The 25,946-nt window shown below is 42.6% G+C and overlaps 1 protein-coding gene across 4 annotated transcripts in view; it reads left to right on the top strand.

Annotated features, from left to right (window-relative positions):
• Positions 1-25,946, top strand: part of CCDC88C (coiled-coil domain containing 88C) — a 569,522-nt gene that overhangs the window by 328,749 nt on the left and 214,827 nt on the right. For all 4 annotated transcript variants that reach the window (XR_003856192.1, XM_029597798.1, XM_029597797.1 and 1 more), the window contains exon 14: positions 22,652-22,789. Coding sequence is in view for 3 of the 4 variants with exons in the window: in XM_029597798.1 (XP_029453658.1) it covers positions 22,652-22,789 (138 nt within the window). In the remaining variant the exon portion in view is untranslated. The remainder of the gene's footprint in view (positions 1-22,651; positions 22,790-25,946) is intronic.

Genomic DNA, 25,946 nt, shown 5'->3' with positions numbered 1-25,946 from the left:
TAGTCCGAGAGGGTGGTCGATGATGGGGCTTTGCGCCATTTTCTTTCTTTCTGACGAAGGAGATGTTTGAGTTTATGAAGTTCATCGTTAAACCAAGGTTGTCTTTTGGTTGCATTGTGTTTGAGTTTTTTAGTTGTCAATGGACAAAGTATGTTTGCTACTGATTCAGTTATTTTGGACCAGGAGTGGCGTGCTGAGTTGGGGGTGGAGACATCAATGAGAGGAAGTTCTGGGGCTAGGTATTTGGTAAGGTGCTCAGATGAGCAAGTTTTCCTATAAAGAAATGATGGTAGGGGGGCAGTGTTTGTTGCTCGGTTGTGTCAGTGAGAAAGTGGAGGAGATTAAGGCATGGTCTGACCAAGGGACTTGTTTGCACACTGGTTGTGCTGTGTGTGAAATCCCTGAGTTTATAAAGATGAGGTCCAGTGTATGACCTGCTTTGTGGGTAGGTTTGTTGATTACCTGCTTGAATCCCAAGGCTGACATGGCAGTTAGGAAGGCTTCGCAGTTGGTTGAGTGAGTGGAGTTGTCTACATGTAAGTTGAAATCTCCCAGGATTATAGCAGGGGAGTCCAGATTTAGGTGTGACGCTATTATTTCAAGAATGGGAGAGGCATCAGATTCTAGAATGCCTGGGGGGGGCATAGACCAGGAGGATTTGAAGATGTTCTGATTTGAAGAGGCCTGTTTCTAGTTTAGCAGATGAGTTAATTGGATATTGTGAGAATCTCAGAGACTTTTGACTGCAAGGAGAATACCCCCGCCCCTTTTTTTCTGTCTCTGGATGGAGAAAAAATCGTAGGTCCGTGTTGGAAGCTGGTTTATAAGAGCAGTGTCCGTGGGTTTAAGCCATGTTTCTGTTATGGCTCAGAAGTCTGGATTTTTGTCCAGAAGAAGGTCGTTGAGGATCAGCGTTTTCTTGGTTAGAGATAGGGCGTTGAATAATATAATGGAGAATAGAGCAAGGCCGAGAAATTGGGTAGTAGGGGAGATCATGATGGGGATGAGGGATTTGTAGGAGAGTGGGCGGTTAAGCATGGGAGGTTCTTTTTCAATGAGAAGCGAACTGTGATGGTGAATCGATATAGGGAGATAAGGCATTTTGGCCAAGTTGTGAAGGGAAATCAGGATGTTTGAGTGGAAGGAGATAATACAGGATGAGACTTCGATGAATGCAGAAGTTGTTTGAAAGAGAGACCGTGATTAGAGCGTTGGATGATGGAGTGGTGGGAAGGCAGGTGGATGAGGAGGGTCAATGTTGTCTCGTGGTTGGTGAGAGCCTGTTGGAAGTGAGAGTAGACGCGAAGGCCTTACCCCGACGGGCTTTAGCGCCGAGTGCGCAGGCCCAGGCAGTTATTCTTTCTCCGGTAGATCGTCAGTATAGGAGAAGGAGGAAGAGTTGCTATGGAGCCTGTGGCAAGTTACAGCAGATCCCAGCTGGAGGGGAGCCGTAGACTGGAGCTCTTTGATTTGGAATGGGGAGTTGCGGGGCTTGATTAATGTAGTTTCAAATTTCAAGAGTAGGGGTTGCCCTGCGGGGCTGCACTAAGGGGTGCACAAAATGATGTAGCACAAATGATGTAGCAAGAATTATGTAGCAAGCACAAAATGATGTAGCAAGAATTAAGCATAATCCAGAAAGCTTGCAAGGATAGGAAAAGATACTCATTTTTCAGTGGAGTATCTTTGTCATCATCTATTCAGTAAAGACTGCTTGAAAGGACATAGGGCAGGGGTGAGGGAGGGGGGGATCTTTTTTTATTGTGGTTGGGTTGGGCTTAGATATAACTTGGAAAACGTTCTGAAAAGTGTTAAAGTTGTAATTTGAAAAATGTCAATAAAATTTTATTTTAAAAAGCGAATTTTTTGAGGGATATGTCATCTTGGCCTGCCAGGAAAGAAAAAGACAACCATGAGTATTTGAGGAAAAAATGGCCGCTGCTATGGGAAATACCCCAGCTGTTGCATTGAATGAGACTTCCATCGCCAAACTTATTGCGGCAGTTGTTGCCACCCTAAACTCCAAGTTTGAAGACATTTCAGCCCAAATAGCAGAAGTTAAAACTTTTCGTGAAGTCAAGGAATTCCTTGATGTGGTGGAAGGCCGAGAAGGAGTTGTGGAAGACAGCACGTTGACTCTCACCGCTAAAATCTCTAAACTGGAGAAATTGGTTGGGGCAGATTGAATATCAGATTTGTGGGCTTTGCAAGTTAAATGTAAGACATTGATAAGTTAGGCTAATAGAGAATTTGAAAAGAAGTTGGCTGTAGAGGCAAAAACTCACAATAAAAACTTTTTAAAATATATCTGAAGCAGAAAGCCTGTGAGGGAGTTAGTTGGACTTTTAGATGATCAAGGGGTTAAAGGGGCACTTAGAGAAGATAAGGTGAACGTGGAAAGATTAAATGATTTCTTTGCTTCTGTGTTTACTGAAGAGGATGTTGGGGGAGGTACCCATTCCGGAGAAGGTTTTCATGAGTGATGATTCAGATGAACTGAAACAAATCACGATGAACCTAGAAGATGTGGTAGGCCTGATTGACAAACTGAAGAGTAGTAAATCACCTGGATGGGAGGGTATACACCCCAGGATTCTGAAAGAACTCAAAAATGAAATTTCAGCTCTATTAGCTACAATTTGTATCCTATCATTAAAAATCATCCATTGTACCTGAAGACTGAAGGCTGGCTAATGTAACCCCAATATTTAAAAAGGGCTCCAGGAGCAATCTGGGAAACTGCAGACCAGTTCGCCTGGCTTCAGTGCCAGGAAAAATATGGAAAGTGTTCTAAAGATCAAAATCACAGAACATATAGTTTAGACATGGTTTAATGGAACAAAGTCAGCATGGCTTTCCCCAAGGCAGGTCTTGCCTCACAAATCTTCACTTTTTTGTGAAAGGATTAATAAACATGTAGATATAGGTGAACCGGTGGATGTAGTGTATTTGGATTTTCAGAAGGCATTTGAAAAATTTCCTCATGAGAGGCTTCTAAGAAAAGTAAAAAGTCATGGGATAGGTGGCAATGCCCTTTCATGGATTAAAAACTGTTTAAAAGACAGGAAACAGAGTAGGATTAAATGGATAATTTTCTCAGTGGAAAAGGGTATACAGTGGAGTGTCTCAAGGATCTGTACTAGTTCCCTTGCTTTTCAATATATTTATACATGATCTGAAAAGGAATATGACAAGGTAATCAAATTTGCAGATACAAAATTATTCAGAGTAGTTAAATCACAAGCAGGTTGTGACAAATTGCAGGAGGACGACTGGAAAATTGAGCATCCAAATGGCAGATGAAATTAAATGTGGATAAGTGGAAGGTGATGCATATAGGGAAAAATTACCCATGCTTTAGTTACACGATTTTAGGTTCCATATTAGGAGCTACCACCCAGGAAAGAGATCTAGGTATCATAGTGGATAATACTTTGAAATGGTTGGCTCAGTGTGCTGTGGCAGTCAAAAAAGCAAACCATGTTAGGAATTATTAGGAAGGGAATGGTGAATAAAACGGAGGATGTCATAATGTCTCTGTATCGCTCCATGGTGAGACCTCACCTTGAATACTGTGTACAGTTCTGGTCGCCGCATCTCAAGAAAGATATAGTTGTGATGGAGAAGATACAGAGAAGGGTGACCAAAATGATAAAGGGGATGGAACTGCTCCCCTATGAGGAAAGACTAAAGAGGTTAGTGCTGTTCAGCTTGGAGAAAAGACAGCTGAGGGGGAAATGATAGAGCTTTTTAAAATCATGAGAGGTCTAGAACGGGTAAATGTGAATTGGGTATTTACTCTTTCGAATAATAGGATTAGGAGGCACTCCATGAAGTTAGCATGTAGCACATTTAAAACTAATGGGAGAAAATTTCTTTTTCACTCAACACACAATTAAACTCTGGAATTTGTTGCCAGGGGATGTGGTTTCAGTTAGTGTAACTGGGTTTAAAAAAGGTTTGGATAAGTTCTTGGAGGAGAAGTCCATTACCTAATATTAATCAAGTTGACTTAGAAAATAGCCACTCTATTACTAGCATCAGTAGCGTGGGATATACTTAGTTTGGGTACTTGCCAAGTACTTGTAGCCTGGATTGGCCACTGTTGGAAACAGGATGCTGGGCTTGATGGACCCTTGGTCTGACCCAGTATGGCAATTTCTTATGTTCTTAAGGGCAACTGAGCACATCAGTGATTTGGCTTCTCTATCCAGAGAGGCACTGTGTATATGGGGAGGAAAGAGGGGGGTTGGTACTTGAATGGGTCATGGTGTTAGGGGCGAAGGAGCAGACAGGTGAGGCTGGAGGAGAGGATGGGTGGAGGATTGGAGCCTTTAACCTTTTTCAGAAGGTAGGGAGTGAGGTGTTGAGGTATGATGTTCTAATGTGGAGCAAAAATGACTGGAAGGTGTTAAGTTATGCAAGGTTTAGTTTGGGTACCACAACAGTATGGATTGATGTTTTGCCAAGAAGATTGATGAGGGTAATAGATCATGGGTAGTTCTATTAAAGTAGTAACATGGAATGTTGCTGGACTGGGTACTCGTGTCAAAAGGGAAAAAGTAATCTCTAATGTGAACCATCTGAAAGGCAAAATTGTATTTTTGCAAGAAACCCACGTTAGAGAGGGAACATTTTAAATTGAAGAAAAGGGGGTTTAATCAGGTATTTTACAGCCCATGGCTTCTCTAACAGTAAAGGAGTAGTAATTCTAATTCATAAAAGAATATCTTTTCAACTGCAGTTGTCTGTTGGGGACCTTAAAGGTCGCTATATTGTCCTGGGTTTAATGGTTGGTAAGCCTACTATTCTGGTGTCAGTTTATGGACCGAATGAATATGATCATAGTTTTTTCACTGAAGTTACATCACATACAGTTTTTTCTTGGGGATGGCTCTGGTGATTCTAGGTGGAGATTTGAACTGTGTAGCAGATCCTGACTTAGACCATCAATCTAATTGTAAAATTCGTCCTCTGGGGGTTTCTAAAGGTATATCCTTTTTATGTAACACACTTAAGGTGCTGGATGTGTGGAGAACGCTTAACCCCTGTGCTAGAGATTACACTCATTATTCTGGTTCACATGATTCGAAATCCAGGATTGACTATGTTGATTTACGAAAGTCTTTTCTCCAGGATGGGGAATTTCCAGATTGAAACTTTGGTGATCTCAGAGCACTGTCTTGTTACTTGTGTACTTCAGGGAGGCAGTAGTCCCAATCCCTTTTCTAATTGACAGTTACCTCCCTGGTTGTGTCAAGATGTCAAATTTAAAGAGTTTTTGCAATCAAAATGAGAAGATTATGAAAAGTTAAACTGTCAGCATAAATCTAACCCTATTCTATTTTGGGAAACAGCAAAAGCAATGCTAAGGGGGAAATAATTGGCTATGCTATTTGTGGGGAAAAAGGAGTTGGACAAGGATATCTGGACTTCTTGTTATAATTGAATAAACAAGGTAACTAAATTCTCACAATATACTAGATATTCAGAAACAATTTTTGCTGACTCGGAAAATGCTGATGATAAACTGCACCAGAGAGCTGTGTCCTCAGTTTTTCTTTAAAACACCAGCTCTTTCTATATGGAAGCAAATCGGGTATGATGCTGACTGATAAGAACATAAGAAAATAAATTGCCATACTGGGTCAGACTGAGGGTCCATCAAGCCCAGCATCCAGTTTACAACAGTGGCCAATCCAGGCTACAAGCACCTGGCAAGTACCCAAACATTAAATACATGCCATGCTACTAATGGCAGTAATAGCAGGGCTATTCCCTAAGTCAACTTGATTGATAGCAATTTATGGACAACTACTCCAAGAATTTGTCCAATTCTTTTTTTTAAACCCAACTAAGTTAACTTCCCTAACCACATCCTCTGGCAATGATTTCCAGAGCTTTCCTAGCGTGTAGATAGATGGACTGTAACTCTACTTATGTTACTAGTCTAAAAAAAAAAAAAAAAACAATCTGGTGAGGTAGTTAAATCTTCTGATGGTATCAGTTTGTTTATTTCAAGTTTTTATATACCGGTATTCGTTTTCACATCATATCGGTTTACACGGAACGGTTTAACAAAGTGAAGAGATACATAGAACCAGTAGAGTTAACACAAGGGCAGGAAGATTAAGATAGGTAACAACATTAAATATAATTCAAACAGGGTTGTAGTATTTACAATTTTTGCAAGAAGCAGTAAGGTTGAATTATTTAAAAATATGCATCTGCAAAATCCCTTCCGAGCTCTTCCTAAATTAAGGGCTGCACTCGCTGGGTGCAGATCAAGTTTCTGTACATGGGGCAGTTTGCACTCCTGATGCTGCCATCAGTTAGGTAGGCACAACCAGATTCCTGTGAAATGCTAAACGTGTTATTGAATTCCGATCCATCCGTCCATTTCCACAGCTGCCCTTGCTCTTTACTCAGACCGATCCAGTGATCGGAGCGGCCTTTATGGCGAATTGTGAAATCCAGTTCCTGCCGGGTCTTGATGTGAGCGAGGGAGGTGTTGTGTGAGGTGCAGAAGCCCCTGGCTGTGTCCCAATCTCTTGAGTCCTCAGAGAAAAAAATAACATTTCTTTTTGTACGAGATCCAGCCGTCTGCACAGGGATCTGGAGGAGGATGGGGCGAGGAATCTGCAGAAGCCTTGCTTTGGGTAACTGCCTGGACTATTATACCCAGAATCAAAGCCAGAATCAGAGCAGTAAGTAGCACCAGAATGATCACGGGCATGGGAAATCTTCTGCAGATGAAGTCTGCCTTGCCCTGCCCGCCCCGGGGGGGCTCTCGCCACCTCATCCATGCCTTCTCCTCGCTCTCAGACCTCAGAGCCTGGTGCTGCATCAGTGAAGTTGTTCATGAATTCTATAGGAATCTCTCTACAGTGGAAGGGGAAGACCAAATGGCTAGGGAGAAATTCTTGAGGGATATTACTTTGCCTGCCCTTTCACTATCTCAACTGAAGAAGTTAAATGCCCCCATTTATCTCAATGAAATTGATGTAGTGATTAGAGGGCTAAAGAATTTTGGGACCCCTGGTCCAGACAGTCTGTCCACGTTATTTTATAAAGCTTTTGAACCCTTGTGCCCTGGGGAGTATCGAGGAACTCTTTGATGCTATGGTATCACTGGGCCAAATTCCAGAAACTCTGAAGATGGCACATATTGTGCTTCCTAAGCTGGGTCGTGATCCTCAATTGGCTTCATTTTACTGGCCAATTTCTTTACTAAATTTGGACATAAAATTTTTTGAAAAGCTATTGGCCAACTGTGTGGTATCTATTCTGCCTACCCTGATTTCTAAAGGCCAGGTGGGGTTCGTAAAAGGGAGAAGATCATCCACTAACGTGAGGCGTATTCTCTTGTTACTAGATCTTTGTGAGAGCATGTTTCGAGACCCCCATTTTAGTGGGGTTTGCAGAAAAGGCCTTTGATTAGGATTGTGGTCTTTTCTGCAGTTTATTTTGGGTCTGTTCAGATTTCCAGGTTTATTTGACAAGGAATTCAGGTTCTATATGCCAATCCTATGGCGAGGATATGGGTAAAAAAATCTTTCCAACCTGTTTTCACTGGCTAGAGGGACTAGATGAGTGCCATATGTTTTCACTTATTTATCCTTACTTTGGAGCCCCTTGTTCATGCTATTCAAGCAGTATTGAAAGACCAGACTATTAATAGCTTCTCATTTCTTTCGACAATGTTATTTGCAGCTGGCATACTATTATTCATTCTTGAGGCAAAGAAGTTACTACTGAATATTTTGGAGATTTTCCAATTTTATGTAGCTTTTCCAGACCAAAATTGAACTAAGAAAAGACCGAAGCATTAGATATTGGAGGTCAGCTACAAAAAGATTGGGTCATCTTTCCCTTACAGTGGGCAGGAAAATCAATCAAGTATTTGGAAGTTCATATTCACAGGAATACGGGGAAATGGTACCAAGCAAATATCCCACATACCATCCACAAATTTCAGAGTAAGATGCAGGGCTGGATGCAGTTTCCTCTATTATTGTTGGGCAGGATAGCATTGATATGATGCTTCTGCCTAAGCTCCTGTCTGTTTTGCAAATGCTGGTTCTGGTTATTAAAGAGAAGACATTAAAATGATGTAAAGGATATGCTCTAAATTTGTACGGAGAGAACACAAAGGTGGCAATGACTACGCTTATGATCCCCCTTATTGGATGGAGGGGGGGGGGGGTCCCAGTTTAAGGTACTACAATTTAGCTAGTATTCTGAGGGGGTGGGGAATTGGTTATGTGGGAGTTCCAATTACTTGGATATGTCGGCGAAAAGTGCACTTGAACATCCATTTGGGTTAAGGTTTTTATTGCATGCGAGTTTTAAAGATTTGCCAGAGCACTTATCCCAGAACTTATTGGTGCAAACTATGCAACATGGAGGAGGAGTGTTAAGACAACATTTGACTTTACCCTGGAAATCTTCTCCATGGCTTTCTATTAGGGGCAACCTGTGGGTTTCTCCTGGAGGCACTTGTAAATTTTTTCAGAACACATTTCCAAGAGGAGGTTAGCTTTTCTTGAATTTATTGATCTTCAATCTAAGGAAATATTTCCATTAAATATTGTCAAAAGCATCTGGGTTTTTATAATACAGATTATCTTCAGGACCCTTTCAAGATTTTTTCACTTGTATAGGGGTTGTAAGTAATCCTCATATAACTTATATACATTTCTGCATTCAGTGACTAAATATAATGGGGTAGATTTTATAACATGCGCGAGCACATGTATACCCGATTTTATAACTTGCAGGTGCACGCGAGTTATAAAATCTGGGATCTGCGCATGCAAGGGGGTGCACAATTGTGCACCTTGCACGCACTGAGCTGTGCTGCCTCCCTCCATTCCCTCAGAGCGGCCTGTGAGGGAACTGACCTTCCCCCCCCCCCCCCCCCCCCCCCCAATTTTTGTTTTACCTTTTGCGCCTGCCAGCCGATTGCCGGCACGCAATCTCTGACACAGCGGCAAATGGCCGCTGTGCCAGGAGCCGCTACCCCTGCCCCTTTTTGCAAGCCCTGGGACTTACATGCGCGTCACCGGGCCTTTTGAAAATAGGCCTAGCGCACGCAGGACCGGTTACACACGTAAATTCTCCGGATTTACGCACGTAATAACCCTTTTAAAATCTGGCCCAATATTTTTCAACCCTGGCGGAGGTATGAAACACTGATTCTGTACATTATGGCTTCCAAGTTTGACAGTCAATCCATTATTCTGCCTTATCAAATGTAAAGATGAGAAGGTCCAAACTCGGATCCATCCTGAAACTCGTGATAGGGCAACTCTGTAAGATCTTCTATTCTGTTGTCTGATTCACCTTGTTTTTCAGCCATGGAATAAATACTTTGAAAGCAATGGAGATTGCACTCAATTCTAGATAGTGTATATGAAGTAACTTTTCTCATGAACAGGTTCATTAAAAACTGAGCTCCCCAACCTTGATTGGAGTTGTCTTGTTAGAATTTGATATAAAATCCTCTCCATTATTCATAATTTACTATACGATGATTCCTCCACCTGGGTTATGTAGTCAACTCTGTGTATACCAACCCAATAGGAACCTACGCTCTACGCCAAAAATTTATTACAAATGCCTACAATACGAGTAGCCAGACTTGATATCACGTGAAGTCGTATATGGATATTGTAAACCATTTTGATCTACATGTTTGTAAAAGCAATATACAAACATTTTTAAATAAAATAAATAAACCTTTTAAAAGATTTGAATGGGACAATCACCATGTCAGATTTGGTAAGAATGTTGCATATGTTCCCTTTATCTGATTTTTTTTTTTTAATATTCTGCCATTATTGGTCTGGCATGGTGACTTTTCTGTGGCACACCTGATCAGATCTGAAGGCATGCCAGTATGCCATAATCCACTGGTTGGGAAACACTGGTCTAGAATATGAGATGGCTTCATGCTGGATTTTTGGAAACTGTTAAGAAATCCTAAGGATTGAAGAATATTCATCATATGGAGAGTGGAGAAACAAGATTCCTGAAGAAAATGGCCTGATATGAGCCTGTAGTCAAAAGAGAGGAAAATATTGTTTTTCCTGAAGTGAGTAGGAGCAATTGTTAAGTCATTTCATGAAAACTCTGGTGCCACTGAGAGGCCAAATGGGAGAAAATAATACTGGTCATTCATTGTGGTGAAACATTTAAACTTCATCTGAGCCATGTAAATTAAGATGTATATGAACCATCTTTGAGGTCTAGGAAGGAAAGCCAGTTCTCTAATTCAGTATTTCCCAAACATTATCCCATGGCACATTGGTGTGCCTTCAGAACTGACCAGCTGTGCTATAGAAAAGCCACTACTGCCTGATGCTCAGATCCAGACTATTACCTGGACTCTCCTTTCAGCACCTTGCATCAACAAGATATACCACTAGTGGCTCTTAAACTTGTAGGAGTCCCTTTTTGAGAACATGTGTAATTATGCATGCCTCTCTTTAGTTACATTATGAACCACGGAATGTGGTAATTAGTGGGCAGCATGCAGGGCACAAACAGCACCTCAATATTTTCCCCATCTGAGTCCTTCCCGCCTCTGCCTTATCCTCAGACTGAGATGGAGACAGCGTACACTGAGCACTTGATGTGAGGTACTCAAAGGGATGGGAGTAGCAGCACTGGAAGAGCTCTTGCAGCCAAGATAACTGAGCTAATTGCCCCCACTTCATTGTTTTCTCCCTTCTCCTGCACTTGTCTATAGATAGAGCTAATCTGTTTTAAAATTTGGAAGAGAGACTGGTGGGGCTTTCAGTGCTTACGTAGCTCTTCTTTTGGTCATATGAATCCTCTACATATTTAAATGCCTGCTACATGGAGGTTGATATGTCCCACATTTTTGTTAATGTAGATATGCCTTGGGCATGAAAAGATTGAGAAATAATTATCCCAGGACAAGCAGGATGCTAGTCCTCACATGTAGGTGACATCATTGATGGAGCCCTAGTACGGAAAACTTTCTGTCAAAGTTTCTAGAAACTTTTGACTGGCCCTGCGAGGCCACTGAGCATGCCCAGCATGCCATGATATTCTCTGCCACAGGGTCTCTTCAGTCTTCATTTTTCTGCCCTGCTGTAAGCATCGCGGAGCAAGGAGCCTTGTGAGTTTTCCTCACAGTATCACCTGACTAAAAAACTCATTTATTTCTCAAAGATTTTTCTCCCATAAGGGATCTCTCTCAGATTTCCACTGGCTGGTGAGTAATCGCAGTCTCGTTTTTACTCTTAAGTAAAACCTTTCTTGCATAATTTTTTCCCCTCTTTTCTTCGACGGCTGTCGATAGAAAATGGCTTCCGGATTTAAAAAATGTCCGGTTTGTAATCGGACAATGTCCATAACAGATCACACCTCGAGTGTTTTCTTTCTTTAGGAGATAAACATGATGTCTCAACCTGCCCTCAATGTGCAGAGATGACAGGAGAAGGTGGAACATCTTTTTCACCTTCAGCTTCTTCCTTCTTCCTTCTCCTTCAACATCAACAAAATCGTCCATGGTGGGGTTTCAAAGCGAATATTGTTGAAAAAACGTCATCTGGAGGGGTCAAGAGATCACCCATCGCCATCAGCATTGACAAGGTCAGTAGTCGCACATCGGCCAAAACATCCTCACTGACATCGGCACACACAGACTCCAGCGACGCCTCTCTCCCCAGAGGAACCGACCGCTAAAAGGCTCAAACCTCAGGAAACTCCGGTACCCTCGGCGCCGGGGCCTATACCTCCATCGGTCGAACCTCCACAGGGCTCTGTGGAGGGAATATCGACACCTACATTGCCACCGCGTTCAGCTGCTCTGCCTACATCAGCTGTTTCACAGGAATTGTCAGACTTTATCCGACAAGCGGTACTCCAGGCCCTTAAAGAACAGACGCCTATTCCAGCGACTTCGCTGGTGCCGTCACCGATGCCAGTTCTTGAACCGATGCCGGTACCTTTACCGATGCCAGTGATTGCACCGAAGCCAGTGACTACACCGATGCCGACGATCCTGTCAATGCCGGTACCTACACAGATTCCAACTAAGGTGACGCCGGCACGACCACCGAAGATACCGACGCCATCTTCGATTCTGGCGCCGACACCATCAATGCCAATCTCACCTGGGGACCCAGGACATCCAGAACTGGCACTTTACCAACTTATAATGAAGAGATTTGATGAGGTGGTCGATGCTCTTCCTCCCAAACCTCGGAAAGAACACCCTGAGGAGTCACCCCTTGATGACCCGCAACCAGGTCCTTCAGGGCTTCCTCGACCGCCTAGAACATCCAATTTCTCCACCTAGACAAGATCCATATGATACTTGGAGTGATACACACACAGATACCTCATCTGAAGCTTTCATGTCAGATCTTTCACCACCGGATCCAAGGAAAAAATCTCCATCGGAAGATTTATCATTCACAACTTTTATCCAGGAAATGGCTGACACCATACCTTTCACCTTTGTCACAGAGCAGGACGTAAGGCAGCAAACATTGGAGGTTCTCCAATTTGTAGACCCTCCAAAGCAAGTGGTAGCCATACCTGTCCATGATGTCCTTCTGGACTTACAACATTGGATTTGGGAACATCCATTCTCAGTGCCTGCTGTTAACAAAAGAATGGACACTACATATTTGGTGCAGTCTGCTCCTGGCTACCAAAAGTCACAGCTTCCACACCAGTCTGTAGTGGTAGAGTCTGCGCAAAAGAAGTCCAAGAGGATAAGACCACATTCCTCAAATCCCCCGGGTAAAGATCATAGATTCTTAGATTCCCTGGGACGAAAGGTCTATCAAGGAGCCATGTTAAATTCTAAGATATCTTTGTATCAATTATACATGACTCAGTACCAAAGAAATCTGTGGAAGCAGATGCAGGACTTTATACCATCACTTCCATCACAACATCAAGAAGCAGCCCAAGCAATTATCCACAAAGGGCTGGAGGCCGGCAAACACGAGGTCCGTGCGGCCTATGTTGGTTTCGAGACAGCTTCCAGAGTGGCTCCATCGGGTATAAGTGCCAGACGTTGGGCATGGCTTAAAGCCTCGGACCTCAGGCCTGAAGTCCTGGAGAAGTTAGTAGATCTCCCATGTCTTGGTGATAATCTTTTTGGATCTAAAATACAGGATGCAGTTGCTCAATTGAAAGAGCATACAGAAACCCTGAGGCAATTTTCATTGATCCCGCATGATCCACCTACACAGCCAACTCGTAGGCCTCAAAGGAAAGATTCTAGAAGACCCTTCTACAGACAAAGGCAGTATTACCCCCCAACATCTAGGAGCAGATCTTCCAGGCCGCAACAAAGAGCTCAGCCCAGACAATCTAGGGCAGCTAGGCCTCAACCTCCGCCACAGACGGGACCGGCTGCTGGCTTTTGAGGCCTTTCCCAGAGACCGAAGCCACCTCTCCAATCCTTATCTACAGCTTCCGGTAGGGAGTTGAGTAACCTCCTTTTCCAACCATTGGTTGCAAATTATTCGCAATGTAAATATGCTATTCTTACTTATATATGCTGTATATATATATTTATTATCTTTCTGGTTTAAATGCTGAACCAAAGTTAGCATTTGATGTTACATTTTTACTTTTTATCTGTGTTTATTCTGTTTATCAATTTTTATTATGTTTATCACTGTTCTATGTTCTATGTAAAGAATACACCCTTTCTGCGGCCTTCCATTTTGTTTCATGTAAACCGGTACGATGTGTAAACGGCTATCGGTATATAAAAAATGTTAAATAAATAACAGACCAATGGGTACTGGCAATAATATCTCAAGGTTACCAACTCAATTTCCTCTCAATTCCAACAGATTCTCCTCCGAGACCTCTCTCTAGGAGAAAATCACATAATCTAATTGCAAATTATCCACCCTTCTGAGAGCCAGTGCTGTAAAGTCGGTGCCCCGATCTCAGCAGGGCAGAGGGTTCTATTCCTGTTATTTCCTCATTCCAAAGAAAACCGGAGGCCTATGCCCATACTAGACCTCAGAAATCTCAACAAATTTCTAAAGAAAGAAAAGTTCAGGATGGTTTCTCTAGGCACCGTGCATCCACTTCAAACAGGAGATTGGCTTTATTCTCTGGATCTTCGAGACGCTTACGCTCACATTCCAATATTCCCTCCTCATCGCAAGTATCTGCGTTTCATGGTAGGTCATCAGCATTTCCAGTACAGAGTACTATCATTCGGACTTGCCTCTGCTTCCAGAGTATTCATCAAATGTCTGGCAGTAATAGCAGCACACTTGCACAAGGAAAGTGTCCATGTCTTCTCATATCTAGACGACTGGCTCATCAGAAGTCAATCTCAACAAGGAACTCTGATTTCTCTGTCGAACAATTACTCTACTTCACTCCACTCCATGGGCTTTCTCATCAATTATCAAAAGTCCCATCTCACTCCGTCTCACCTGCTTCAATTCCTAGGAGCAGAATTGAACACCATACTCTCAAAGGCTTTTCTACCCGAAGATCAAGCAGAAACACTTTTCCTACTGGCAAACTCTATTCACTCAAAGAAGCAAGCAACAGCTCATCAGTTTCTAACCTTACTAGGCCACATGGCCTCCACAGTTCATGTAACTCCTATGGCAAGACTCGCCATGAGGGTAACTCAATGGACATTAAGATCTCAATGGATCCAAGCCATTCAACCACTGTATTCTCCAATTCAAGTAACCCACCAGCTACGTTTATTTCTACTTTGGGCAAGCAAGGACAATTTGTGCAAGGGCCTACCCTTCCAACAACCAATCCCACAGATAACTTTAACTATAGATGCATCCACCATGGGTTGGGGAGCTCACATAAAAAATCTCCAAGCCCAGGGTACTTGGACAAAACACGAAGCAACATTTCAAATCAATTTCCTAGAACTTCGAGCTATACGTTATGCGCTTCATGCGTTCAAGGACTGCCTTTCACACAAGACTGTTCTGATCCAAATGGACAATACAGTAGCCATGTGGTACATCAACAAACAGGGAAGTACGGGCTCGTATCTCCTTTGCCAAGAAGCTGCTCAGATTTGGGACTGGGCCCTGACACACTCAATGTTTCTCCGGGCCACTTATCTGGCAGGCATTCACAATGTAGTGGCGGATCGCCTCAGTTGTCAGTTCCAACCACATGAATGGTCCCTGGATCCCTCAGTAGTGACCAGGATATTTCAACGTTGGGGACAACCAACAATAGACCTCTTTTGCGTCACAACTGAATCACAAAGTGGACAAATTCTGCACTCTACACAGACAGAATCACCAGCTAGCCAAGGACACCTTTGCTCGCCCTTGGAACTCAGGCCTTCTATACGTGTATCCTCCAATACCGCTCATAACCAAAACTCTAGTGAAGCTACAACAGGACAAGGGGTCCATGATACTCATAGCCCCGTATTGGTCTCTACAAGTATGGTTTCCCACATTACTAGAACTCTCGATCAGAGATCCAATACGCCTGGGTGTAGCTCCCATTCTCATAACTCAGGATCGGTTGCGCCACCCCAACCTTCAATCCCTATCCCTGACAGCATGGATGTTGAAAGCTTGATTTTACAACCACTCAATCTTTCAATTAATGTCTCTCAAGTGCTTATAGCTTCACATAAACCTTCAACACGAAAGAACTATTCAAAATGGAAAAGGTTTATCTTGTGGAGCACGCAAAAGAACATTGACCCTTTCTCCTGCCCCACAACTTTTCTACTAGACTACTTATGCCATCTTTCAGACTCTGGTCTTCAGACCTTATCTGTCAGAGTACACCTAAGGGCAATCTCAGCTTACCATAACAAGATGGGAGATGCACCAATATCCATACAACCTCTTGTCAGCAGGTTTGAGAGGTTTAACTCAACTTAAGCCACCAATTCGGCCACCAGTCACAGAATGGTACTTGAATCTGGTACTAACAAGACTCATGCGTTCTCCTTTCAAACCCATTAATTCCTGTGATAAATTTCTCACATGGAAGACTACCTTCCTCATAGCCATTACATCAGCTAGAAGGGTTAGTGAGTTACAAGCACTTGTCACGTACTCACCTTATACAAAATTCCTACATGAGAGAGTGGTTCGCCGTACACATCCAAAATCCCTTCCCAAAGTAGTTACGGAATTCCACTTGAACCAATCCATAGTTTTACCACATTCTTTCCAAGACCTCTCATTCTCATCAAGGAGAGCGGGCCTTACATACCCTGGACTGTAAGCGTGCGCTAGCATTTTACTTAGACCGCACGGCGGTCCACAGGAAATCAACTCAACTATTTGTATCTTATGATCCAAACAAACTGGGTAAAGCAGTGGGAAAGCATACTCTATCCAACTGGTTAGCAGATTGCATTCAGTGTTGCTATGAAAAAGCAGGCCTTCCTCTCAAGGGCGAGTAAAGGCACATTCAGTAAGAGTGATGTCAACCTCGGTAGCACACTATCGTTCAGTGCCAATCCTTGACATCTGTAAAGCAGCAACATGAGTTCTCTACACACATTTGCAGCTCATTACTGTTTGGATAAACAGGGACGACAAGATTCAGCCTATGGACAATCTGTCTTAAAGAACTTGTTTCCAGTTTAATCCCAACTCCTTCTACATCCAATTTGCTGTGATCGTCGGCTGCCTCATTTTCAACAATACATTCTGTTACTTCACTGTAAAATGACTCAGCCTCTAGCTTGCTAATCACCCAAATGTGAGGACCATCATCCTGCTTGTCCTGGGATAAAGCAAAATTGCTTACCTTGTAATAGGTGTTATCCCAGGACAAGCAGGATGTAGTCCTCACGAAACCCACCCGCCACCCCGCAAAGTTGGGTCCGATACGTTTTTATTATTTTATTTTTCTAAAGCTTATTGCTACATACGAGACTGAAGAGAGACCCCTGTGGCAGAGAATATCATGGCATGCTGGGCATGCTCAGTGGCCTCACAGGGCCAGTCAAAAGTTTCTAGAAACTTTGACAGAAAGTTTTCCGTACCAGGGCTCCATCAATGATGTCATCCACATGTGAGGACTACATCCTGCTGTCCTGGGATAACACCTATTACAAGGTAAGCAATTTTGCTTTCTCTAACCGAGGAAGGATGGCAACCAAAAAGTTCATCCTGAATTTTTCTTTCTAAAAATTTGCTGAGATTCCTGAGGTCCAAGGTGGGTCAGAGACCACCAGTCTTTTTGGAATCAGGACATATTTGGCCTAGAATCCCTAGTTCCTTTTCTGTAGTGGAGCCATTTCTATTGCATTGACCATTATTTATTTATTTTATTTAAATTCTTTTATTATACCGATACTCAAGACGCGGTCTTATCGTACCGGTTTACAATAGAACAGGGGAAACCAATTAACTATATAGAAGGTAAAAAAAAAAAAAAAATTAGAAGGAATGGCAGCTTCTGTTGAAGGAGCCTAAGTTATTTGGTATCTAGAGTAAGTCATTGGAGAATTGTTTGGGAGACTAGATCTGAAATTCAGATCTGTACCCTTATATGATCTTTAGTTCCCAAAGGCTTGTTATGAAAGACCATGCAGTTATGAAGTATTGAAACCTTCCCTCAGCTGAAGGTTTATTGGGAAGATTCTTTATAGTAAAAAATTAGGATTAGCCTTGACGTATATTTGCTGTAGATTCTTAGGTAAATCTGTTTGTTACATAGTCCATTCTGATCCTATTGCTGAAGACAAGGGTGCTGATAAGTATACTGATGGCTTCTTCTCCTTGAATAGAAATATTGCCTATAGATTTTAAATTGTTTAGCTGTGGCTGCTGAAAGAGTAAGGAGGGTAAGCATGGTGATCTTTAATGTCTACTGTCTCCTTTACTTTCTCCCCAAAGAGAACATCTGCCAGCTTCTCATGCACATTTCCAGAGAGTCCTGATGTGCACATCCAGCCAGGTATCAATGTTGTATATTAACAAACAAGGAAGAACATACTTTTTCAATCTTTGTGTAGGAATCTCCAGAACTTGGAAATGGCAATTTCCCAAGGAATTTATTTTCTAGCTGACTGTCTTCTGGATAACCAAAATCAGATAGCAGACAGCTTAAGTCATCAGTTACAACCACATGAATGATTGCTACATGACCAGATATTGCAGGAGGTTTTCCAACTTTAGGGGCGTTCTGCAAATAAACCTTTTTGCAACGTTTAGGAACTTCACCAGGAGATCAGCAGTGAACAGAGCTGCAAAAGATGCTTTCTCAATTTCATGGAATCTATTGCTCTGTTATGAGCTTCACTGATTCTGCTTTTAACCAAGATAGTGCAAAAACTGAGATGCCTCTTTTTTTTCATTGTTTTCCCTACCTACAATGCCTAGCTGCTCAACAGCCAATAAAACTGCAGAAATTCACATCCCTCACCATGCAATACAATGGAAATCTACTTACATATGTAGTAATGATGACAAATGGTCCATCCAGTCTGCTCAGCAAGCTGCTTGTTTGTAACTGCCACTCTGTGCAGGTTACCCCTCAAGACACCTTTTAAGGGTAGTAACTGCCCCTTCATGCAGGGTTGCCCCCATGCCTTCTGTTAAGGGTAGCAAATTCCACTCTGTGCAGATTACTGACAAGCCTTCCGCTAAGGGTAGTAACTGCTGCTTGGTGCAGGTTACCCCCATGCACCCTTTTCTTTATTTCCAGTCTCTAGGGATCTGCAGTGTTTATCCCAATCCCTTTTGAATTAATTTACTGTTTTTGTCTTCACCATCTCTTTCTTCCATGAGAGCATTCCAGGCATCCACTGCCCTCCTTGAAGAAATATTTCCTGATGTTGATTTAGAGTCATTTCCCCCCTAGATGGTTTTTGTGACCCCTAGTTCTACAGTTTCCTTTCCAATGGAAAAGGTTTAATGTTCATGCACCATTAAAACGTTTCAGGTATCTAAAGGTCTGTATCATATCTCAACTGACCCTCCTCTCTACCAGAGTATGCATGTTTAGATCCTTCAGCTTCTCCTCATAAGCCTTCCAATACAGACCCCACACCATCTTGGCCACCCTTCTCTTGACTGCCTTCATCCCGTCTGTCATCTTTCAGGTAAGGTCTCCAGAACTGAACACAATACTACATCCCATCCTTCAACCTTTGGCTCTGTCTGCTTGTATGTGGATCTAAAGAGTTGCCCACGGAAATAAAGGAAATTCTCCTTCAAGGAAATACTGTATCGGAAGATTTTAAGTTTTAAATGGAAAAGATTTACTCTGGTACTTATGTTATGGTCAGGACTCCTTTAAGAATCTTTTCCCTTTTTTATTTCAATATCTATTAAGCCTATCCACCTCCAGTTTGAAAACTAACGCCATCTTAGTGCTATAGTAGCATTCCATAAGGATTAAGATGATGCTATGATTTCCCATAAGCCTACGCTTGCCAGATTCATGAAAGTTCTCTTGCCTCTGAAACCTCCAATAACAAATCTTCCTGTTCCTTGGGATCTAAATGTAGACCTTGTTCAGCTAATGAAACCAGCATTTGAATCCTTGGTAAAGAACTAAAATTCCCTTCCTGTAAAGTTTTGTTTTTAATAGCTGTTTCCAACATTTCTTCTAAGATCACATGCTCATAAAGGCAAGCACACTTCTCGTACACTGGACTGTAGAGGAGCTTTATTTGGAAAGAACAAAATCTGAGGAACTCCTCAAGCCATTCCTTTCTTTTAACCCAGCCAAAAGAGGATATTCAGTTACAAAGAGGAATCTTTTGACTCGTATCTCTGATTGCATCACTTATTGTTACGATCAGTCAGGATTACATCTTCAAAATAAGGTGAAAGCCATCAAGCTATGGCAGCTTCTTCAGTATATCTTCACTCTGCTTCCATAGAAGATATCTGCAAGGCTGCCACATGGTCTTCTGTCAATATTGGTGCTGCTCATTAGTACCTAGAAAATGGTTTGCATCAAGGCAGCACATTTGGCAGAGCTGGATTTAGTTTAGTTGAGTTTATTACATTTGATATACCACCTTTCAAAATCAGTGATTTACAATAGTAGGGGCACCTATAGTCAATGGGGTGGGGATCCCCCTCCCCCCCGAGGGATCAGGGATCTGAAACTGCTTCTTTTCCCCTCTAGACCAGATCCTTCCCTCTCCTAGCATCCGCACTTCACCTGAGAGGTGGAGAATGATGCTGGCCCCATCGCATTAACTCCAACAAGAAAATTGAGCACAGAGCCTGCAAGCCCTTGTGCACTGACAGATGCTTTAGCATCTTCACCTTTCTCATGGGCCCCAAACTCAATTTTCTGGCTGGATTTTCTGCTGCTATGTGGCTGGCTCCACTGTACAAAATTAGCAGCACACAGCAGTAGGTACAGATGATGGCTTGGCAGGTTTGGCACTCTGGTGCCTTTGTTTAGCACTAGAGGCAATTCCCTTTGCTTAAATATGTGTATGACCTTTGGGCAAGCAGCTATTTTGAAGCTTATTTAATTAATTCCTTCAGTTCTTCCCTCCAACCACAGTCTGTTCTCATGGGCTACATTGATTCACTGTTGGTATGAAAAATAAGTAAATTATATGCAACCCTCAGCTTGGGCATCCTCACTTGTAAGTCTGATGCTATCCTGCTTGTCCATAGAGAAAGCTAAGTTGCACACCTGTAACAGATGTTCTCTGTAAACAATAGGATAAGATGGTCTTGCACTCCTTCCCTCCTCCTTTAGAGTTGAAGATAAACTTGTCATACTGATTGAGGAGACTTGTGCAGCAGACAACTATTCAAGAAGGTCCATGCATGCCCAGAGAGACCTTGGTCTTTCCGATCTCGGAGAGAGCTTTTCTGTCTCTGTACCATCAGATGACGTCACCCACTTGTGTGACTGATTTATCCTGCTGTCTATGGAGAGCATCTGTTATGGGTGAGCAATTTAGCTTTCTGAAGTGCTATGATAAAGCTCTTAGGAAATCTTGAATGGATGAAAGTAAGTATACAAATCCACTTATTGTATCTGCAATTATGTATCCTTTGTCACTTATTTAAAAACATTTTAATCCACTTATAATTCACCTGGCAAGTAAAGCAGATTACAACATGCTTTGACTCCCTATTTTCATTACCTTTTTCTTCAGTTCTCCTGCCCTGTTCTCCTTTTCTCCTCAATAGATTTTTGCAACTTTTCAGTGTGCGCAGTTTCTGATCATCCACATGTTCATGTTTTGCAGCATGAATTCCAGGTTTATCCCTTATAGTGAGCTGACTACTTACATTTATATGCTTTGATCCATATACACCTCTGTTATTTAGATGTTCCAATAATATCTAAAGCTATCTATTCCCTTTTTCTCTCCTGTTCTGAAGATATTTTGCCTAGCAATACATAGTTAAAAACTATATCTACAGTTCATGATTCCACAAATTGAAAAAGGGTTTTTTGACTTTGGGTTAGGTAGAAAGTGGCCCTAATCTTGTCTCTGCTCAGCCTCACCTTTTATAGCTTTTCTTCTTTACCAGAATGTGTTCACCACCTATGGCAATGGATGTACTGGCAGCCACTCATTGCACTCACTTATGAATTTAATGGATCTTTATTTTGCAAGGCTCAGAGGTTGATGAGGCCAATAGCTGTGGTATCAAAGAAAACTGACACAGAACAGCTCAGAGCCCCTGTTGGGGGTCTGAGCCTTCCTAAGAAGTCTCCAAAAATTGTAAGCCCTACTTACAAAGTATTAGCACTGACTCATGTGCCATAAATGTCTGCCCTCTCCACCTATGCAGCTGATCTTTTTTTTTTTTTTTTTTACACATTACATCAGTGGTCCCCAACCCTGTCCTGGGGGGCCCCACACATGCATATTCATTGTGGATATCCGGAAAACCAACCCAGGACAGGGCTGGGGACCACTGCATTACATTTTCACCAGAATGTCGTTTTGATTATCCTAATTTCTACCTTATCTGAACCAGCTGAATTCAACATGTCTCATTGATAAGCAGAATAGGCTGGGGGGGTTTTTTTAAGTCAAAAAATCAAAATACTAAAATCTGCCTATATTTTCTATTTTAGGATGGCATCTCGTATTAGCTTAGAGCTGCATCAATAGCATTTTGAAAGTTGCCTGTTTTGAATGCTAAAACTGTAATCTGAACTTAGTTTTGTTTTTTTTTTCAATTAAGTGATGTTTCCATTCAAAACAATAAGTGCATATAAAAGTAGTTCATGGAATCTTTTCATAAGCTGCTTTATTCCATCCACAAGATACTATAAATACATTGTGAACACATAGGATTACAGTCCCATGTTGTGGACCTAGATGATTAAACCCAACACAAGCCAGGACTTTGAGATCTCATTTGAATATAAAGTTGTAAATAGTTCTTGAGAAGGTAGGGATATTTGTAAGTGGAGATAGGAAATCAGCATTATTGGAATTAGTATTGGTTGTACTCTTTGTCTTCAATGGAAGCAGATAAATGTCAACAGTCGGAGCTTCTTTGTGTAACAGGTTTTGTTTTAGTTTACCCTACATTGTATTCCTATTAAAATGGGCATTATCATAAACCTTGATATGCATTCCAAAATCTCTTTACGCTATTAAGTGATCATCTACCTATTTACAGTTTGCTCTTGGGTTGAAGAGGTATATTTGTTTTCCTTCTTGCAGATTGAATTGCTGCAGACTGTGATTGAAAAAGAGAAACAGAGCAGCCAGGACTTTGAAAACTTGAGCGAGGAACTCCTGAAAGAGAAGGAACAGCTAAAAATTGTTCTAGAAACTATGAAAGCTGAGAAGGACAGACAGGTAAAAAGTAGCAGAGATCACTCTTTGGCTTTTGAAGTTGAATCTCTTAATTGCATTCACCCACATGCGTATAACAAGACTGGAAGAAGCTACCTTAAGTGATTGGTCACAAGCAAAATATAGTAAGACTTTGCTAAATCACAGTCTTAAAGAAACTTGCACTTCTCTGCCCTCCTGCTCCCAAGTTGAACAATGTATATTAGGTGTGAGAAGAAGAAAACATTTTGTTTTGTTTAGTTTCATTTTTGGGGGTGTTTTCCCCATGAATTTTGTTACATTTGTATATTTTGTTTAAAAACAAAACATTAAAAACAATGAAAAAAAAAAAAAAGTAACTGGGCCTCCTGAAAAAATGCTAGAGCCAGGATCCTCTCCAGCTCGCACTTACCCAGTTCGGGGGGGGGCTCTGATGCCAAGGCCCAAGCCAAAGCCTTGGCCTTGCGTAAGCCTAGTTCGCCGTACATCACTGTAACCTCAGCCTAGACCATATATGAAGCCTGTATCTGATGCTTAGGATTCAGCCTCTACCTGAAGGCCAGGTCTCATTGCCTGGGCCTCGGCCTGGGGCCCAGTCTGGAGACCAGGCCCCAGTATCAGGCCTGGTTCTGAACTGAGGCCCAAGTGTTGGGACCCGGTCTCCAGACCAGACCCCAACATTGGGCCTGGGCCCAAGCCCTGGCTGAGGCCCAGGAGTCATGACCCGATCTCCGGACTGGGTTCTAGCATTGGACCCTTGCCATAGGCTGAGGCCCAGGCATTGGGACACAGTTTCCGGACCAGGCCCTGACATCAGCCAGGGCCTAGACCCTGGCCAAGGCCCAGATGTTGGGACCCAATCTCCAGATGGGGCTTTGGCCTTTGACCCTGGCCTAGGCTGAGCCCTAGGCGTCGGGACCCAGCCTCTGGATTGGGCCTTGGAGTCTGGCCTTGGCTACAAAGCTGGATACCCGATGGTAAGGTAAGTTTGTACAATTTTTGGAGTCTTGGCCAAGACCACAGCATTGCTCTCAGGCCTAGGCTTTGGCTCCTGCGTCGGACCACAGCCTACACCTAGGCAAGACTCAGGCCTGGGCTTAGGCTGAGGACCCTGCTTTGGGTCTTGGCCTATTCCTTAGGCAAGGCCCTGGCTTCAGACCTGGGCCTAGGCCCAACAGATCAATTTTTTGTTTTCAAAATGAAATGTGAAAACTGACTAAATGTCATTGGATTTTCAGTTTCATTTGAAACGAAATAGGACATTTTTGTCTCATTTCTTATTTCGGGTCTCCTGAATGGCAATCCCTAATGTATATATGACTTCAATTCATTTGCATGCCATCTTTGAACTTTAACAAATTGCACTGGAATATACAAGATGTTGTATGATATTACAAAGTAATCATTCTCTAACTAAATTTAAAACATACTGGAGGTGATTTTCAAAGGCGATACACCTCTAAACATAGCATACTTTCTTAGCAATTTTCAAAAGCCCATTTATATATTTATTTATTTATTTAAATTCTTTTAATATACCGATGCTCAAGACCAGGTCTTATCGTACCGGTTTACAATAAACTAGGGGGAACCAGTTAACAATGAGAGCACATTTATGTGCTTAAAGTGCTTTTATACATGTAAAACCCAGTTTTTAGCATGTAAATCCTTTTGAAAATTATCCCCACAATATAATATGTTAATAGATTGCAGTTTTTAGGTGGAAAAAAAACTCATTGTGCTTCTATTTCCTTTTCAAAACAAAGGGCAACATAGGAATAAGCATGCGATATACAATGTTCTTCATACCTGCACCATGTTGATTATAATAATTTTCAACAGAATAATGTGCGGCAAATAATTATACTGAGCAATAACAGTTTAACAAACCAATTTTTTATTTTACTTGTGCACACATCGATTGTGCATAATATTAAATACCACAGTGGACAATTGTGTATAATTGAAAGATCCCGACACGGCCGTGTTTCGAGGCAGGCTGCGTCAGGGGGACCAGAATTTTCAGAATCTATAATCAGAGACATACAGTTATTGTGCAGTTTGGCGGACACAAGGGTACAGATAGAGGTATCAACTAAAGGGGGGGAGGAACCAGGACACAGTAACTAATTAAATACTGATAAAGATTTGTAGAACAAAGCAGGTAGAGGAGGTTGACAAACTGACAGCTGAGAAAGCCAAAAAAGAAAATATAATAAAAATATTGTAACATAAGGAGAAAATGGGAGGGAAAAAACCCAAATTAAAAAGAAAAAGAGAATTCCCTGTACGTACCAGGATCAGTCCAGACGGTGGGTTATGTCCCCCGTCCAGCAGATGGAGTCAGATCAGAGCTCAAGAGTGCCACCTCATATACCAGCGCATCCTCTGCTGGAGCTCAGTATCTTTCTGACTCCAGCAGATGCGAGTTGGGGAAATCAGTGCTTCCCCAGAGTGACAGGTTTTTTGGTTATTTTCTCTCTATTCTCCAGTTCTTCCTGTCATTTCTTATTTCTATTAACAATTTGGATCAAGTTGTAAAAAAAAAAAAAAAAAAAAAAAGTTTAATTTCTGAGGAGGCGTGCTTTCCTCTGTTCTGCCTCCTTCTGCGGTTTCCTCTCTTTACCTTCGGGGTACGTGTTGTGGTTTTGTGCAATTTCTTGTTTTCAGCTGTTTTCTCTTTCTGTCGGCTTAGCCGACCACTGTGCACTTCGACGGTCCCGCAGCCCGGCAAATTTTCTCGCGGGCCTGGGCGCGCCGGCAGAGGTTTCCCGCCGGCGCCGGAGGACTCGTTGGGCGGGTTGTGAAGGCCTTTAGGCCCCCCGTGGTGCGGTTTGCGTTTGGCCCCCCCCCCCCCGCGAGGCGTTTCTTCAGCGGCACGGCTATGCCGCGCTTTTCCCGTTGCGAGACCTGCGGCGACCCGGGGTCTCGTTTCTCGAGGGAGGGAGTGTGTCCTCGATGCCTCCCCGATGGGGAAGGTGATGCGCACACTTCGGGTGCGTTCCCGACGCCATCCTCCCCGCAGCCCGGGAAGCGTGGGCCGGCCACTTCCTCGCCGATGGCGGGAAGGGCGGCCATTTTAGAGGAGGATCTGGGCGCAGCAAATTCGCCGGAGGAGGAAGGCGCAGTTAAGGGGCCCCCCCGCCTGCATCGATGCCCCGAAGAAGGACGGCCTGCTCAG

This window comes from Rhinatrema bivittatum, chromosome 4 (genome assembly GCF_901001135.1).
Source record: "Rhinatrema bivittatum chromosome 4, aRhiBiv1.1, whole genome shotgun sequence".
In the NCBI taxonomy this organism is placed as follows: domain Eukaryota; kingdom Metazoa; phylum Chordata; class Amphibia; order Gymnophiona; family Rhinatrematidae; genus Rhinatrema; species Rhinatrema bivittatum.
This window is presented reverse-complemented; position numbering and strand designations above follow the sequence as displayed.